This window comes from Mycteria americana, chromosome 3 (assembly GCF_035582795.1).
Source record: "Mycteria americana isolate JAX WOST 10 ecotype Jacksonville Zoo and Gardens chromosome 3, USCA_MyAme_1.0, whole genome shotgun sequence".
In the NCBI taxonomy this organism is placed as follows: domain Eukaryota; kingdom Metazoa; phylum Chordata; class Aves; order Ciconiiformes; family Ciconiidae; genus Mycteria; species Mycteria americana.
Window position 1 is genome coordinate 33,645,402 of NC_134367.1, and position 18,100 is coordinate 33,663,501.

The 18,100-nt window shown below is 37.4% G+C and overlaps 1 protein-coding gene across 10 annotated transcripts in view; it reads left to right on the forward strand.

Moving 5' to 3' along the window:
• Positions 1 to 18,100, forward strand: part of COL19A1 (collagen type XIX alpha 1 chain) — a 212,202-nt gene that overhangs the window by 156,937 nt on the left and 37,165 nt on the right. For all 10 annotated transcript variants that reach the window (XM_075498152.1, XM_075498157.1, XM_075498155.1 and 7 more), the window contains 13 exons: positions 363 to 398; positions 508 to 561; positions 1,746 to 1,799; positions 6,413 to 6,466; positions 7,696 to 7,785; positions 8,128 to 8,172; positions 8,283 to 8,360; positions 9,789 to 9,824; positions 9,932 to 9,985; positions 10,074 to 10,127; positions 14,766 to 14,807; positions 15,945 to 15,998; positions 16,847 to 16,900. In XM_075498152.1, coding sequence (XP_075354267.1) covers positions 363 to 398; positions 508 to 561; positions 1,746 to 1,799; positions 6,413 to 6,466; positions 7,696 to 7,785; positions 8,128 to 8,172; positions 8,283 to 8,360; positions 9,789 to 9,824; positions 9,932 to 9,985; positions 10,074 to 10,127; positions 14,766 to 14,807; positions 15,945 to 15,998; positions 16,847 to 16,900 — 705 coding nt within the window. The remainder of the gene's footprint in view (positions 1 to 362; positions 399 to 507; positions 562 to 1,745; positions 1,800 to 6,412; positions 6,467 to 7,695; positions 7,786 to 8,127; positions 8,173 to 8,282; positions 8,361 to 9,788; positions 9,825 to 9,931; positions 9,986 to 10,073; positions 10,128 to 14,765; positions 14,808 to 15,944; positions 15,999 to 16,846; positions 16,901 to 18,100) is intronic.

Sequence of the window (18,100 nt, forward strand, 5' to 3'; positions counted from 1 at the left end):
ATTAACATGTTATAATAACCAAAATAAGGCATACTGTAATAATGTGTGGTTTTGGAGATGAATACTGTGTCACCAGTAGAGAGTTAGTGGTGAAGAATAGGCTTTAGACTGGAGAAGCTCTTAAGGAAATGTGGTGTTTTCAAACAGTTTTTCTTGAAAACACTAGAAAAACCTGCAAAGAGAATTAGTTTGAAAAAGGAATGCCTTTCAGAGTTTGCACAAGGCATCAGAAATTCTTTAATGCTTTCTCAATATTTGTTAAGTTTGCATACTGTATTATAATATTTTAAGGTGGCAAATTAAACTCTTAGTTGATCTTAATTAAAGTTTTAACTTCTTATGGTTGTGCCTGCTATTTTCAGGGAGAAACTGGAATGGGGGGATCAAAAGGAAATAAGGTATTTTTTGACTTGTACACACAATATACATCGCTGGTGTACATAGCTCATACTGGGAGACATAACAGTAAATTTGGATTTTTTTTATTTTTTCAAACAATACCATTAGGGTGAAACAGGAGACCCTGGACCACCTGGTCTTACTGGAAATCCAGGATCAAAGGTAGGTGAAAGGTGTTTTTGTGGTATTAACAGCATTACATTCTACGCTGTTATATAAGAGGACTTTGAATGCTGTCAACTCTTTAGCTAGTATTAAAAGGCAGAGAATACAAATAGTTTATATCAAAAGTTTGTGTATGGATCATGGCTATTTTAGTTCATAAAATTCTTGCTGATCTCAGCATCAGTCAGCAAGCAATATTTATACAAAGCTCAAATGTTATTTGGTCACTCAAGAATATGAGCATCCATTTTGCAGTTACAAAGCCACTGGTAGCTGGGTGTATTCTCTCATCAGTGAGGCAAGGAGTAACCACTGCCAGTACATTAGCGGTTCCTATGTTTAATCCCATGTCAATGTAGTCATTGCCTTGCTTTGAAGGAAGTAACTGAAGCACAGATGTTCTTGAGAATCTCTCATGGTGCCTTGAATTGTATCAAATAAAGGTAGAATTGGAAACTGTGAAAATGTAACCTGCACCCAACACTATTCACATTGGATGTGATAGTACCCAAGTTCCTTAGATCATCAAAAGAAATCCCAGGGGGAATAGATGCAGCTGTAGGGTCCACAAAACTGTGGTCTTAAAAATGATTCTCCTCTCCTTATACTGCTCTTTGGAGGCTAACGTCCTTCCTTGGTAGGAGCTACTGAAATAATTGTTGTTACTGCAGTGGAAATCTAGGACACCTTCACACTGTATACCTTCCAGCAGAGGCTCATAGAGATCCAAAGGATCATTAGGGCTTGCACCAAGTCATCCTTTTATCTCTACATCTCAATCGCCTTTTCTTTCAGTGCTTTGGAGTCCTTCTGAGGAGATCTGTTCCAAAAAGAGAAGGAACACCTACCACGTAGTTTAAAAATCACTTCTAGATCTGTCCCTTGAGGGAGAAAATCTTGATTTACTCCTTTTGTTTTGTCTTTCCCTTTAAGTAGTGCCTTTGTATTTACTTGCATTTGCTTTGTATACATGCTTTGGATTTTGTACAGTCAGTCCCAAAGATTTATTGGACTAAATGTTAGATGAAGCGAGAATGAGAAAACTCTGTACTGCTTATTCCATGTAGAAGATAATTCTTAATGCCAGATGTTTTAATCTATTTATATATGAGAACGCTTTACACCAAATTACAACAAGTCTATTGACTTCTACCTCAAGCGTGTATTGTATCATTTCACAGGGATTGCAAGGACCTCCAGGACCTGTCGGACCCAGGGGACTGCCAGGAGAAGTTGTATGTATTGTGCAGTTTCACCAAGCTGTAGAAGTGTGGTGTGTGAACAGTTAGCCGGTGAAGCAGTACCACAGAAGTTATCACAGGTTCTCCTTTTGTGGATGGTACAATAGCAATCAGGTGTCAAAGCACAGTAGCATGGGATGCCAGAGGATAGAATTCTGCCATTTGCTTATGTCCTTTCAGTCCTTGTGTTACCATCTGAACAAGTAAGAATGATAATACTAATTTGTCTGATTCACAGATAATTAGTTCTACAAAAATCACTCTTATCTCACAGGAGTAGGTGAAAATTTAAAAAATCTCTAGCAAAGTTTTAATAATGTTATGTCGTGAGCTGGAAAGGACAGCGTGTGTGGAGGAAAATGAGAAGAAACAGGGAAAGTACCTGAAGGATTTAAACACATGGCCTTCCTTATTTCTATCTCTGGTTTTCTATTATTCTGAATTGTTTTACTTCCTGTAAAAGGGGTAAAGATTAATAAGGTGAACAGAATAAACAATTATGTTTATTATCTTAGAATTTAGGTCAGATTTATGAGTAAAACTAATTCAGAGCAAGAACGTAATTACATTAGAACTAGGGACAATATTAAAATATTTAGCCAGAGTAGAAGTATTGGTTGGAAAGAATTTAATAGAAAACTCCTTTTTTAAGTACTGTTCAATAGATTAAATTACTCAGATAACTTCTGCAGGAAGTGGAATGAGAGATTATTCTTATAATTGTTGGTTGATACTCCAATTTAATTGTGCAAACGCTTACTGACAGTCATAAAGTACCTAAAGCCATTATAAGGTTGCTGTAGGTGAAAAATAGCTTAATTTGTGAACGCTGACAAGTGGCAGATAATATGTGTTTGTGTGTCTGTGCAAGAATGTCAAAACCTGCACTGTTGAATACTACTTGTTAGATGCAATAGTAGGGGCTGCTTTTAAATTTTGGTAGCACCTGGACTAAACAAAAGTGGCACATCCTGGGGTCTCCAGTTAATAAAGAGACGTGAGCCAGACTCACCAGTGTGGAGGCTGATCACCTGTTGTGCTTCTGCACATAGACTGTTTAGATGGCAAGAACTGAGGGGTGAGGGTACCCGGAAGAAGTGGTGCCAAAATAGAAGAGTTCCTGAAAGGAAAGAGGTGCTCTCTCAAGAAAGAAGGGAAAGCTCTTGGCTGGAGGAAAGATCCTGGAAGTGGGGGAAGGTCGTGGAGATCAGGGAGATGCATGGAAACAATTGCCAGGGACCTTAGCCACTAACACCTGAGGCTAGTAACTGTGAGCAGCTGCACAACACAAACCAAGACAACTTGAAGCCCAGCCATCCCAGACAAGCAACCATCTCCCTGCTGGAAAGGGAAGTCAGGACCCAATGAACGTAATGCTGACAGGGGAACGAGTGAGAGTGTGAGATAATCAAGGGGGGTAAAAGCTCTCATCTCAGTGGTTCTTGAATAAACCCCAATATCCAGATCCACTACAGGCTGTCAGATGGTGTCAGAAGCAGGATACAGATGGTTTATTGAACCTCGAGATCATGGCCTGTTGAGGGAGGCCCTCCGGGAGGAGTGGAGGGGACGGGACGCCTCACCAGAGATGCAGTGTGCCCGTAACCTTTATGCCTGTGGATGCAAAGCTGGTGGGTTGGGATTGTCAAGGCAGTGCGGGGTCTCAGCAGAGTTTTAATGTACCTACAGTTATTATGCTTTTGGGTGCCCCACATTCAGGTCTGCCAACTGGTTGGGGTTTGTCAAGGTAATGGGGGCCTCCTTCATGAGGGTTTTAGTGTGCCTGTAACCGTTATGCTGCTGGGCAACAAACTGATGGGTCTGGCTGGTTAGGATCACTCAAACTGGTAGGGGCCTCCCCTGAGATCCAGCATGCCTGTAACCCTTCTGCCTTCGGGCAGGAAGAGCACAGGTGAAACTTCAATCCAGTCTGAATACTCCAGGAAACATCTTAAACTATTAGGCACCATTATACTAAGCTTGAAAGTTCCCTGAGCATTTGACTGGACACCCTAATCTAGCAGAAGGCCTATTCTGAGGACATGGCTGCCTGTCTCCCTTCCAAATTACGGGGCAATCCCTTTTTAGATGTGCAGGCAGCTATGTTCTGTCTAATCCCCCATGTAAACTGAAGTTAGGTTTCAGTCCACAACAGTGGTGTTGTCGCATAATGTAACAAGTAGCACCTACCCCCTGTCCCTGGTTCTCCTCCCTCCATTCCTCCGTAAACCATAAAATGGTTTTTAAGTACCATTTTGGAGGTTTGAGTGGTTAGATCCAAGAAGCAGACCAAGAAAAGCAGGCAATGGAGAGCTTGGCTTTAGCCTAGCAGTTAAGCCATTCACCTGAAAAGAACTGGGATTTTGACCTTTGCTCTGTGGGTTAGTTTTGGTTTTTGTCTTGTTTCTACAAACAGAAACATCTAGGAGCTGGTGTTGCTGCATTTTGTCTTAGGCCTTTCCACACGTGCTCTGAGACTACTTTGTGGAAAAGAAGTCTTAATTTGAACAGACTTTTAAGTCGTATACTTTATTAATGTTAAAATACAGTTCTGAATGGTACGCAGCTGGCAGAGTTGTTATTGTTGACCTGTTAAAAGTCTTAGAGATATAAGCAAAGTGACAGCTGGAATACAGCATCTTCAGCTCCTGGCAGGGAAAAAAACCCTAATATTCAAATATGCATGTAGTCATGTTGTACTGTCTTACTTATTGACCGTTTTTTTTATACCTTATTTTACTACTCAGTTGAGGCACACATTTTTTAAATTGTGTCTAATTTACCTGTCTTCTATAACAATAGTTTGTAAGCCTTTTCTGCTGTGCAGCAATTTATATATAGATCCCAAATCTTACTGTGAAAGATAACAAAATACTGCATTTCTGTTTTGCTTGTGTTGCCGCTTGGGTTCATAATTGCTGCTTTTGAAACTGCTGTTCTGCTGGATCTCTGATCGAGTGACATTATGAACAGATAAATGCTATATATAATATATGTAGATCCTAGATATAGATGATCTTGAAGACTCGTATTTGTGCACGCAATTCTAGTGTATAAAAACATATATTTAAACATATTGTAGAAATATGTATATAGTTCCATGCTCATTGTTTTGTTTTATCTTCTAAAGATGAAACATTGTGGATTAACAAATATAATAATTTGTCTTATGCAGCATCATGAAAATTATGAAAGGTTGAAAATTGTTTTACTTTCACTAACCTCATTGAAGAGTCATCCAGCAGATAAGGCTTGCTTCTTTCCTTTCCTAAGATATCCCTTAAGCTTGGTCCAACCAAAAAAAAATAATCTGAGAAATCCTTAGGAAAGAAGATAGACTGTATATATTTTATGTCACTATCAAAAGGGGATAGGGTAGGACATGATGTCTAATCCATAATCAGTAAATTTAAACTTCCATATATTCTTGTAATGATTTTGTGTTGGTATAAGCAGAATATTCTTCATTAAGGTTGGGGGTTTTTTTTCTTATGCTTTTAATTTGGATGGCTGGGTGAAACAAGTAGCTGTCTGTCTGTATTAAGGACAGAATACAGCAGAGAAAGTGAACCCTCACTACTGGCATGAAAATGTCATCCTTCATATGTCAGTGTTCACAAAAGTATGTTTTACACTGCAAAGAAAAATAAAAACAATATGTCTTTCTTTGTCTTTTTCTTAGAAGTTCATTTTCCATTCCAGATTAAGTATCGTACTTAGATTTTTACTGTTCAGTTTGGGCAATTTTATCATTTACTGTGAAAATTACTGCTATTCTTAATAAAATGCTTGATACAATAGTTGGTTGAATAGCATTGAAGGGTTATGGAAAAAGTTTTCTGTGTTTGTTATAGCATAGTAAGAGAACACAATTTAACCTTCCCTATTATTTAAATAGTTTCTATTTAGATTTTAATCTATTTCATTACGCTGCATTTATAGAAAATCCTTCATGAAAAGGGCAAGGGAAAATACTGACATTAAAATCAAAATGTGAAAGATGAGAAGATTTAGACAAAAGGAAGGGTGGAATATATTTATTTTGCTGAAAATATTTGACTGTCCATTAAATATCTAAAACATTTTAAAGGAATTTGGTGGATTAAGTAATGTGCAGGAGTAGGAATTCATTGAGGCTTTTAAAGATACAAATGTGAATAATTAACTAGTGTAGGAAATCATGCAACTTTTCATAGGCAAAAAAGATGAGACACTTTTCTAAAACTCAATTTTGTACCTGCTACCACCTTCCTTGAAAAAATGATTGATTTTTCAAGACTTGGAATTATTTTGAAATTGAAGAAATAAACCTGTCAGTCTTTGCCATTCTGCCCTGATAGGGTCCATAAAATAATCTTGATTATTACATTTCAACCTAAAGAAAAATGATTCATATGTTTGATTAAAGAAGCATTCATTAACTTGTACTCTTTAACATTTTGGGTCAATACTAATGTACAGTAAATAACTCATTTGTACTCAATTGTACTCAATAATGTACATTGTACTCAATAATGTACAGTGTAAACTCATTTTCATCTGTAATTTTAGATAATCTTTAAGGGAGTAGCTATAAAAATGTACAGTTATATTTTTATTAATTGCAGGGCTTACCAGGAGAGCACGGGGTACCAGGAAACCCAGGAGTGAAAGGAGACAAGGTATGTTTTAAGTGTTTTTAATTAAGCTTGATATGTTAGAGCATATTAGACTGTAATCTCTGAAGTAACCTTCCATCCTTCTGTAGTGCATCTATGTGGCTGCTTTATGAATTGATTTTAAAATGTACAAGCAGCAACCCCGTCTGCTCCTTGGAGAAGCTGCAGGCCAATTTGGCAACCCAGTTGCTCTTTAGATTCATAATTTAAGTAATATTTCAAGGAGGTTGCATTGAGCTCTTACATTAAATCTGTGCGGTTCAGAAATGTCAGTTCAGGTCCTGACCACAGAACAGCCTTTTCAGTGTAGTGTCCTAACCAGACTAATGTGTAAAATCCCATTTCACAGTCAGACATACTCACCTTGGCAGAGCACTGGGGGAGCTATTCTCTCTCAGATGAGAGCCAAGGCTGGGGTCTCTTTATGGCATTGTATTTTGCTGTGTAGAAACCCCTTAGTTAGAATTCAGCTACATCAGCAAGAGGTAAAAATGGTATGCGTGTATATGTTGAATGTAGAGAAGGAGAGAAAAGAGGATATAGAGGCATTCTGTGAGCTATGTGATGTGTTATGGTATTTATACATTGTGGGGTACAAGGGAAACTAATAACACCCATTTACAGTTTGAAGAAGTGAGCCGATGAAAAGGCAGGAGAAGAAAGTAACTGTGGAACAATGACAAAAATGTGTTCATCTTGCAAAATGGGAAGTAGTGGATTCAGAAGGAATCACAGAGAATGATGCAGGAGCATCATACACAAGGGGACAGTGAAATAAAAGGCGCAAATTCACCTGTGTAAGCAGGAGCTGTAGAGATGTGGAGCAAGAGCCGCTGCATGCATTGAAGTAAGAAATAGAGGTGTAAGCAGGAATATGTGAAGACGGGGGTTTTAGCACTAGATAGCTGGAGAGAGACAGTTTGATACTGTTACTGTGAATTAATTGGCAGGGTTTAATGACAACCTGCCTATTAGGGGCATGAAGACAAAGAAATGTACATCAGATGCATTGCAAGCATGGAAAACTGAGAGAATGCTAGTTACTATTAGTGATTGTGTGGTCCGTGCCTCCTCTTCTTCTGTAACTTTTTGAAGGAAAATATGAGGGTTTTTTTCTTCTCTATTTCTTCTCAAAGTACTGGCACTTTCAAGGATAACCTTGATAATATTTAGAGTTTTTTCATAAGGGAAAATTCTCACATTTCAATTAGTGATTCAAATTTATCTTGCAGGGGGACCCTGGTGGGATTATGGGACCGCCTGGACATCCAGGTCCAAAAGGTGATGTGGGGCCTCCTGGACCAAGTCTGCCTGGAGCACCAGTAAGTCCATAATCTGAAAAGGCTTTTATGACTTTATTTCTTGTAGCAACAACTGTTAAAGAATTCTCACTGTGCAATGAAAGAAATCAGAACAAGTATTTTTTTGGATGTAATTTAAAAATTGAGATATATGTTATAGTGGTATTGTAAGTGCACTAAAATATAGTCTAGAAATAGTGCAAGGCTCACACATGCTCCTAGTGACAGTGGTATTAACAAGGAAGACATATGTAAATCTGTCATAGTTTATTTATAAAGGCTGACTAATTTTGGCAATAAAATTCAGCTAGTCTCTTTGATTTCAAAACATAATTTGTTTTTTTTCCTGGGTTTTTTTTTTAGGGTCCCACTGGTATTCCTGGAAACCCAGGTCCACGGGGACCAAAGGTATAAAAAATACATTATTTTTCTAAATAGTTTCTAAAAAAAAAAAAAGGATAATATGCTAGTTTACATTTTCAGACCTGTTGTAACTGAAAGCTTTGTACCCTTCTCAGGGAGAAAGAGGACTACCTGGTGTACAAGGAGCACCTGGGGAGATGGGGCCCCCTGGAATAGGCATTCAGGGATCACGAGTAAGTATAGCAATGCCCAGAATTTGGGCTTCTCACTGTGCATTTCTGAGAAGCTGCACCAAGTAACCAAAGCATAGTAAAAAGCCATGCCATGAACTCCCTTCTGACTCGACTCCCAGCTCGGCATCTTTTGCCTTTATCCAGACCCAGAAGGATCTAGTGCTAAGTGCAAAATGGAAGCCTTGGAGAACTGAAAGAGTCAATGGCTACTTTAGAGATGACCTTCCTAGTGATGGTGTTGAGACATCTTCAGACTAACTGTGTCTGTTTCTAAGCAACAGCTGTTTGCAGTTGTCAGCAAAATCCAGCCTGAGTGCTGGTACAAGAGAAGAGGTATACTCAACATTGTAGGTGATGGCATTTTGAAATCCATGGTGGTACTGGAAAAGGCAAAGACACATGGAAGAGCTGTGGAAGGCTTTGCATCAGCTCCTAGCTTTTGCATTTGTGATGACTGCTAAATACAAGCTTAGGTCTACTGCTTATAAATGAGAACCTTACAGTGCCAGGTACTACACCAGGAAATAATAAACTCCTGATTCTGCACGGCTTGCTTCACGTATTTCTGTGCAGTTTAAATTCAAACATGAAGCAAGTTGATGCAGTGTAGCTAGAGCATTCATACTAAATAACTTCTATAGCAGTAACTGTTTCAGTTATTCAGCTTGTTTCCTAGGTTTCTTTCTTTCTATTGCCTTTAAATAAATCCATCTGCAGTGTCTTCAGAGTATTCAGTAAAAAAATTGATGGTATTGATGGTGTAGGTGGTAGGTGGTACATGTTATTACAGGAGTTCTGTTGTGGTGAATAGGGCAATCTCTCTTCAGTCCAGACCAATATAGTCAGCTGATACATTTCAGCTTATTGACAGGACTCGGGTACCGAGACAAAATGTTTGAGAAAGGTGACTAGAGATTCACACTGAGATCTTAATCTAAAATCCTTAATCTAAAATCCTTAATCTAAAATCCTTAATCTAAAATCCTTAATCTAAAATTCTTAAAATACTTTATTCAGTTAAAATATTTTCAAATCTGAATTTTTAAAATTACACATTTACATTTAGATAATCTAATTTGGTTTTATTCAACTGAATATCAGCTTTTCTTATGAATCTCCTAGCTAAATAGCAAGTTTCAGCACAGATAATTATTCTTTGGTATTACTTGCCCTTAAAAATGGGCCTCAGCAAAATCCTGAATTCTCTGATTTTGGCAAAATTAGATTTGGATTTAAAGCCAAACCTTAGAGCAAGTCTTTCTTGCTCTGATTTTGGCAAAATTAGATTTGGATTTAAAGCCAAACCTTAGAGCAAGTCTTTCTTGCAATGCGAACTACACCAATATCCCACACTCAGTATTTTTTAATGAAGCTCATCTCCCTTATCCCAAAAAGTGTAACTACTGATTATTTGGAGTTTTCTTGCAGGGTCCTATAGGTCCAACTGGATCAGCAGGTGTGCAGGTAAGATATAAGTTTTCTCTTTTATATAAAAAACATTAATTTAATTTAAGAAGTTTACAGTAAAAGAAAAATATTCTTAAATCCTAAATGGCCTTTCCTGCTCTTAGGGCCCTAGGGGACCCCCAGGATTACCAGGAACTCCAGGTACCCCTGGTATTAATGTAAGTGACAGTTCTCTATATATACAGCAAAAAGTAATGTGTTCCTCATCAGTGATTTAAGGCCATCAAATTTTACATTTGTTTCTAGGGCACTCCAGGAAGAGATGGAAAGCCAGGACTACCAGGCCCTCCAGGTGATCCTGTACGTATACATAGAAAGCTTGTGCATTTGCTTTGGTGCAAATACTTCAAATTTAAAGGAGGTGAGATAACCTAGCAAGTCTAGAAGTCCAATTGATTAAATTAATTTGATTTTTCAATTATTATATCCTTTGGGTTTGTTTTTTTTACTTTATTATATTGCAGTATAAATTAAACTTATGTTAACATATACAGGATAAATACCTTGTTTTCAGGTGTTACAGTTTGTATACTAGAGTTTCTGCCAGGCTATAACTTGGCATAGTATTCCTCAGCCTCAGAAGCAGTTCTGTATAATGCAAATTTTCAGGAGCGTACTTTGATAATTCCTGTTAAAAGATTGAAAGAAAAGTTTGGGGATTCTGAAGCTAATTTTGCTATGCCACAGAAAGAAGACATTAATTTTAATGAAATTCTGAGAATAGCTAGTCTCTAATGCAATAAATTCCCTTTAGCACTAAAGAAAAGTTAAGTGGCTGGGTTTGAAAACAAAAACACTAAATACATTCTGATCCTTCACCACTCTTCAGGAGTTATGATCTCCTCTTGGGTATGTATTACAGCAATGATTTGTATTTAACAATGCTATAGCTTTACAGATTTTGTGAAGTCCAGCACTACAAGATCCAAAAAGCCTGCACATGCCTCAGACCAAACTCTACCTTTAAAGATAATTGAGTATTTTACATGGGAGTCAGGAGAGACCAGCGAGCATATCTGCAAAATTGGCATAAAGGCAAAACTTCGGTCATTGTTCCCCTTGCTGTTTAGAGTCCCAACAACTACCTCAGAACTTTCAAAAACCAAATTTCTCTTTAGAAGCAAATGCTTACAGAGGCTTTTATGACAGCAAATGAAGCTTTCTGAATTCCCTGAGTGGTTGTTTGATATAAATAAAATATAATAATACAAATAAAATAAATAAAAATCTGTAGATGGTTGGAAGAAACAAACCTAAACCAGAGCTTAAAAAAAAATTGTTAAACTCACCTGTGATCCTATTTTATAGGATCCTATTTGGTAGTATAGGATTTGATATTTCCCAAGAGATTTTAGTCAAAGGCACAGTTTTCAAAACAACAGGGAGACACAGTGATAGTAGTATTTATTTGAGACATATCAAAACAAAGGAAAATAAAAATTACAAAACCTACCATTTGAACTGTATTATGTCCTTTAGCAAAATCTCTGCTCCTTACCAAGGAGTGAATTTGGCTTTTTCACTGAGTGAGTAGAGTATCTTGGCGGTCTCAGTCTGTTCATCTCTTAAACTAGCAATTCTTCACATAACTGACCATCACACATACTCTTCAGATGCAGAGACTTGCATCATGTCTTATGAGTGAGGTCCATCTCCAAGAGTCCAGCAATGCAAATCTAAGGCAGCATTTCCCAAACTAGTCTGCAGACTGCTGATAGCCTGTGAAGAGATTAGAAATGCTCCAGAGCTGCTGCAGGAATGCGTTAGTCGTGCTTTCAAATAAATATATCGTGCTTTCAATTAAACATTTGATGGTACAGGTGCACAGCAGTCCACAAGTAAGCCTGAGGATTGACAACAAGAAGCTTATGGAGGGATGAACTAGCCCCAAAATCACACAAAGATTTCATCTCGGAGAGAATAGTCAGCTTTCTCCAGAGAAGAGCCTGGGAACTAGCTAGCACGTATGCGCTGTTGATTATCAGGGATCAGGATGGTGATTCTGATTGGTTGGTTTCTTGTTTCCTGCATTAATGAACTGGTCCAGTGCTTTAAGAGACACTTAAGAGTATCAGAGCTCCTTAAAGGCCTAAAATCAGTATGTAAAAGCAAGTCTATCACTGGCATTGAGTATGAAGGTAGAACTCCAGTCAGAGAGTCACAAAGATTGAGATATAAAATGAGCTTCAGTTAGGAACGGTTATAAAAACAACAAGAAAAAGGCACTGTGAACACAATTATTTGAAAGACCAGTGAAGTCTATTATTTAATAATCATGGAGATCAAATTATAGATTGTGCAGGGAAAGCTGAATAATTCAGTGGCTTTTCGCTGTCCACTGAAAAAAAATTGCTTTTCAAAGAATACATAAAATGAATTTTAATTAATTTAATTGAAAAAAGAATTAGTTAAAGAGGTTTTATATACAGCATGAAGATCTGGTGTAATTCACCCAAAGAATGAACCAAAGCAGCCTCTAAATGATTAGCAGTTACCTTTGAGTACTTTGAGAAAGATGCGGCTTTTGAGGAAGGGAGAGATGCTAACAGAAAACATATCTTCATAAAAGGTGAATAGAAGAGGAACCAGAGTATAATAGGTCTGTTGAAAAAAGTTTGATTGCAAGGAAGATATTAATTTTTTTTTATTATTGAATTCTACGTACTAGTGATATGAATGATAAAGTGGAAACACAAGATGGCATAATTTTGTTAAGAAACAGTCATGGAATAAATCAGATTTCTGTCTTTGAAAGGTTAACTTTCTTGGGAAAGCCAGGGAAACAGTCATGTTATATAACTTGGCTTCAATAAAACTTTGAGACTATCCTCATGATGTTTTTATAAGCAAGCAAAAAATGCTCTTGAAGTAATTGCCACATAGTTAATGCATATCAAAAAATATGGATATGAGTGTCTATCATCAGATTACTGTCAAACTTGGAAAGAGAGGTCTCTCCCAAGCCCGGTTCTTGTCAGTGATTTAATTTGATTAGGATAAGTAGATATAAACTCTGCAATTGGACTGGGAAAGATTGCTAGCTTTTTGAAGATATAATCAAAACTTAAAATTCAGAGACAGTCTGAACTCAACAAGATTAAACTCGAGACAGATAGCATAAAGTGCTTAATAAGAAAAAACAAAATCCATAAGTAGAATAGGTCTGGAAGGCACAGTGCACTGTAAACTAAATGTAAGTAAAAAGTCTGATGCCACTGTTAAATTGACAGGTCTAAATGGTAAAACTTACTAACAGGAGAATTATTGCCTTTTGCTCTCTTGAAATACTCTTCTCTTTGAAGAGAACATTTTTAAAGGAAGATGTGCAAGCAGAAGTGAGTCCAGAGAATTAAGGCCATTTTAACATTTTCAAAAGCCCAGCATATATCATATACTTATTCAGAGCTCAGCATACACAGCTATGACTCTTCGGTATGTGTGCAGTTAGGCTGGATTTGCTGTACCTACAGAGCAGACGAACTGTGTGGCACAAAGGCAGTAGGCTTGCTCTCAGCCCTGGTGTGCCCTTGCAGCTGGATGTTAGGACCCTTTCACACTGAGGGTTTGGGGGCCTGTACCACAAAGGGATACTGCAGCTAAAATAAGAACATTAGAAAAGAGGAGAGACTGAGGAAATGACACTTGTGTAGTCCAGCAGGAAGACCAACCTGGTAAATAGCCTGCCTATCTGCAAAATGTTGTCACAAGGAGAAGGATGAAAAGTCAGGCCATGTAGGGATGTGGTGGTTGTTTTTAAGGCTTGTTACAGGTTTTTAAGAGCAGGTGACACTGTCTATGGACAGTTTACCTTTGTGCAGAGGACAGACTTCATACCTTACATAGTTATGTCCATAAGTTGTGTTAGGTGGCTATGTCTCACCCTAGAAAACTTCTCAGTGTGCTTTCAAAGGTGGTGATGCTACCCTGTAAATGGTGTACTCCTGATTACCCTTACGGTTAAGTATGTTCAGCAGGGCTTCTCTTGAGCTGGTATTTGACACCCATTGCTAACAACCAACAGTTTTTCTAACGTGCTACAAAGGTGCTTACATTTTATACCTCTTCTTCAACATGGAAATGATTGAAACAGACTGAACAAAAACAGTAACAAATTTTGCATGTGTCTAATTGTATAGTATGTCCAGGCTATTTTTGCTTTAGCCATTGCAAGAAGAAATGAGCATTGGTAGTTGAAGAGTCTGTTTGTCAGTGAAGCTGATGATAACCAGTTCAATCAGTTCTTACAGGGAGTCTTTAAATATAAGTTTAATGGCAGCACTTGGAAATCTGAGATAGATTGCAGTACAGTGTAAACCTATTGGTTGAGCTTTAAATGGGTTAGCTTTAGTATTGGTAGCAATTCAGCTGTGGCACCAGAGTTTTGCACTGATTCTTAATGTTTAAAGGCAGGACAAAATACTATATATGTTGCTCATGTTGCTGTAGCTGGATTCTTTCCCATATCTGAGCTAGCTTATTGAAGTTAGCTTTGGCACCTCCACAATTCATGCTACAGTTCACAGTAGAGTCAAAGCCTAGGAGAAAGCAGAAGGAAGAAAATTGAAGATAATCAGGTGAGAATAGCCTGTGAGAATTTCCAATAGCGGTAGGTTGTTGCTGGTATGCTACAAAAACAACAATATATTACTGATATTTTAAAGTGCAATTTACTGTGTTCTGGAGTTATGCTGTTGTCATGGTTTAAGCAACTTCATTGAAATCGTAACAAAGAATTACATTGTTAGGTTGGATAGGCAGTGATATTTAACATTTTAAAACCCTGATTTTTCTTTAGAGTTGTCCTTGAAAAATAGCTTCAGCCAATATATATGTAATCAGTTATGTACGTAACAATATAAACAAAATAAGCAATGAGAACCTATCAGAATTGGTAGTGTTGTGTAAAACATTAACTGCAGCTGCCTTTTTTAATTTCAGATTGCACTGCCGCTTGTGGGAGACATGGGTGCTATACTGAAGGTAAACATTGTCAGAGGTTAAGTATCTTTGTTTACTATAAGCATGCTTTTAAACCAAAATATGCACTTGAAAGTTTCCGTAGGTTCAATTCTGAACTATTTGGCTAGCCTAAAATAATTTTGAGGGTTTTGTTTTGTTTTGTTTTTAAAAAAATACTCAAGAAATGTATTTGATAGGAATTTTGCAAAATAGCATTTGAACAGTATGTGAGGTAGTAGCCAGCAAGTGCCTGTTGAGTACATCCAGCCCACAGTATGAATTGCTACAAGTATACCTAATTCTCCACTTTACTTTGTAGTATTAATATTGATAGTATACCAAATGGGGAAAATAGTCTAGAATTTCTAAGGCGTTATTTTAAAAAATAATAAAATTTGAAGCGATCTGCCATATTCCAAAATGAAAAGTGTGCTCAGGAGGATTTCTATATGAAAAGCACACATCACTTCTGAGGAGAGAGATTATCCTATTCTACTGTCCTTTATTAATACATGTACTTAGAGTTTATTGACTTTCTCATTCCCAAATTTGATTTCTTTTAGGTCTGTCTTTGGGCTTTTCCCTGATTCTTTCTGTTTGTAATTGTATTTTCTTTCTCCTGTACATGCTGTTCTACGTCTTTGTCAATTCTCTCTTACAGATTCTTTATGCTTTATTCTTCAGTTCTCTCTGTTTTCTGGTTAACACTTCTATAAGATTGTAATTTAGCTGGAAAATGCTTCTCTCAATAAAGCAGGAATCATTTAGTTTAAAATAACTGTAGATTTGAAGCTGACAAGAGTGACAAGTAGCCTCCATCTCTACCTAATCCTTAAAAGGAAGATGGTCTGCTCTAACCTAAACACAGGTGTGTCTGGGACTATCCAAAATGAAGGCGTTTATGAGTCCTCTCAAAATGAAGCTAAAAATTTGTTAGCATGGTTTGAGTAGAGCATGTGAGAGATGGGGAGGGAAACAAGGAAGGATATCTGAACAAGTATTTTGTGTGGAAGAGAGAAAGGACTGAAGAGAAGGCTTTGGGGTAAAATGAAGGGGTGATGGTCACAAAGGCAGGAAGGAAGCAGTCTGCATAGATCAGACTTTCTGCCTGTGTCACAAAATGATTATTTATCACTTTGCTTTGTGTCTGTTCCTCAGGGTGATCCCGGCACAAGAGGTCCTCCAGGCATCCCTGGTAGAGAAGGGCCAAAGGTAAGTTTTGAAGAGAGTACTTTACATTGCTTTGTTGCTTGTTAAAAGTAAAAGGCCAGACTCTTACCTCTGACAGTCTTGACTTTTTTGTCCGATCCCTATCCCTGTAGCATCTGAGCAGCCTAAAGGTTCAAACAATTTTTGCGGTTCAGCCCTCTTCCTGTGTCAGTTTGCCTTTCCTCTCAGGAAAGTGAGCAAAATAGCCCGAGTTGAATTCCAAGCCAGGATAGCTCTTCTTTGTCTTGTATCCATTAAAGCTAGCTCAGATTTGACTGTCCAGTAGTGCATTGCCATCTATAGGCTTATTTTAGGTGAGTCAGTCAGACAAGAATCCTGCGGTGAAGAAGGAGACATCCCGTATCTCCCTCAAGTGTGCAACAGCTGGATCACCCTGTGCCTTTGCACCTTGTTCCTGTGGGAATAACACAGCCATTTCACTGGGACTTGAGGTTTTGTTGATGTTGATCAAACTTCTCCTTCACTGTAATTAGATCAAATGCCATGTGGTTTGGCATACAGATATCCCCTACAGTTGAGCGTAATTCCATGAAAGTGTACTTTCTCCATTTCGGCAAGCATTTAAGCTCTTTGGTATTAATAAGATGTCTCCAGCAGGCCTTTTGGCTAGTTCGCCTACTACGTAAAAAACACTCGTTTCCTTTCACCTCGATGGGAGGCATATTTTAAAGCTTTCAGGTAGTATTGAGCCTTTTTTTCTGTTTTAAGCACAATTGCTGTAAGGGCTTCATGCTAGCAGATATTAAATGTGGGTCATAAAATGTCCTACAGAGCATGAAATTCATTGTTCTCTAATAGGAAGTATTTGTTTGAATGTTACATTTTTATAGGGAAGCAAAGGTGAACGTGGATTTCCTGGGCTTGCTGGAGAGAAGGGTGATGAGGTAAAACTACTTCATTTCTATAGCAGTTGCACTCTTATCTGAACTTGAATAAAGATCTAGACCAAGAATGAAATGCACAGAATGTTATTCAGTTCTTTGAAACTGCTGAGATAATAATGTATTGCTATAAATAGCCCTCGATTCTGAATTTTCAACAAGATTAAATAACATCTATTTAATTTTTGTCTGAGGATTTTTGCTCGTGTATATTTTAAAGCTTCACATACATTTAAATGCTAATTTTTAAGAGTATAGGATAGAGCAATAAATAGGCAAGTGCCAAATATTTTCAGAAAATACTTCATGTTTTATAACATATTTGCTTTCATTGTGTCAGTTCCCCTTTAGAATCCACTTTCAAAAACATGCCATTAGGCAAATACTCTGGGAACAGTCATAGCAGCAATTACTATTAAGTGGAAACTGGAAAATGTTTGAAGACTGAATTTAAAATACTTACAGTATTTTGCATCATATACTGCATTCTTAGGGTTATTTTTATGTCATTATGGAGAAGGAAAAAAAGCCACGTGACTTGTGGTGCCGAATCCAAATTAGCTGCTATAGCTTTCATTTTAAATTGAAATATTTGCAGTTAACAGTTCAAGAGCAATCTCTGCCAAAAAAAAAAAAAAATCACCAAAGCAGAAGCTATTGAGCAAATGAATCTGAGTAAATAAATGAATTTCGTAGTGACCTTAGCCAACTGAAGGAGTTAAAACAAGTAGTCTGTTACAAAATATTTGGTGAACACTTCAAAATTCCGAAATACTTAACTGGCACTGTTAAATACATACTACTCGCTTGTAATTTGGGAGTGCTGGCTACAAGAGAAAGCACCTGGAAAATATGAAAGGAATTTAGAGGTTACTGACTGAGGGTTTTGTAATTCTTTATGAGCGTTTTACATTTCTTTGGTGCTCGGCCGTAATATAGTAAGAATTTTCAAACAGTAGTAGAATGAAAATAATTTTCAAAAAAGTATGTGTTCCTCAGGATCCTTGGCTTCCAAAAGTAAACAGTTATATGAGGGGGAAAAAAGATGCAGCAGAAGCATTAGATATGTATTCCTGCTACTGCTTTGCCCCAGAATTTAGCAGATTGTCAGACTAAAGTATCATGCTTATTCTGTAGAGCTCATTATGTCTTTGCTTCTTAAAAGCAAGTGCCTCCTGAAGTTGGATTTAGAACATATACCTT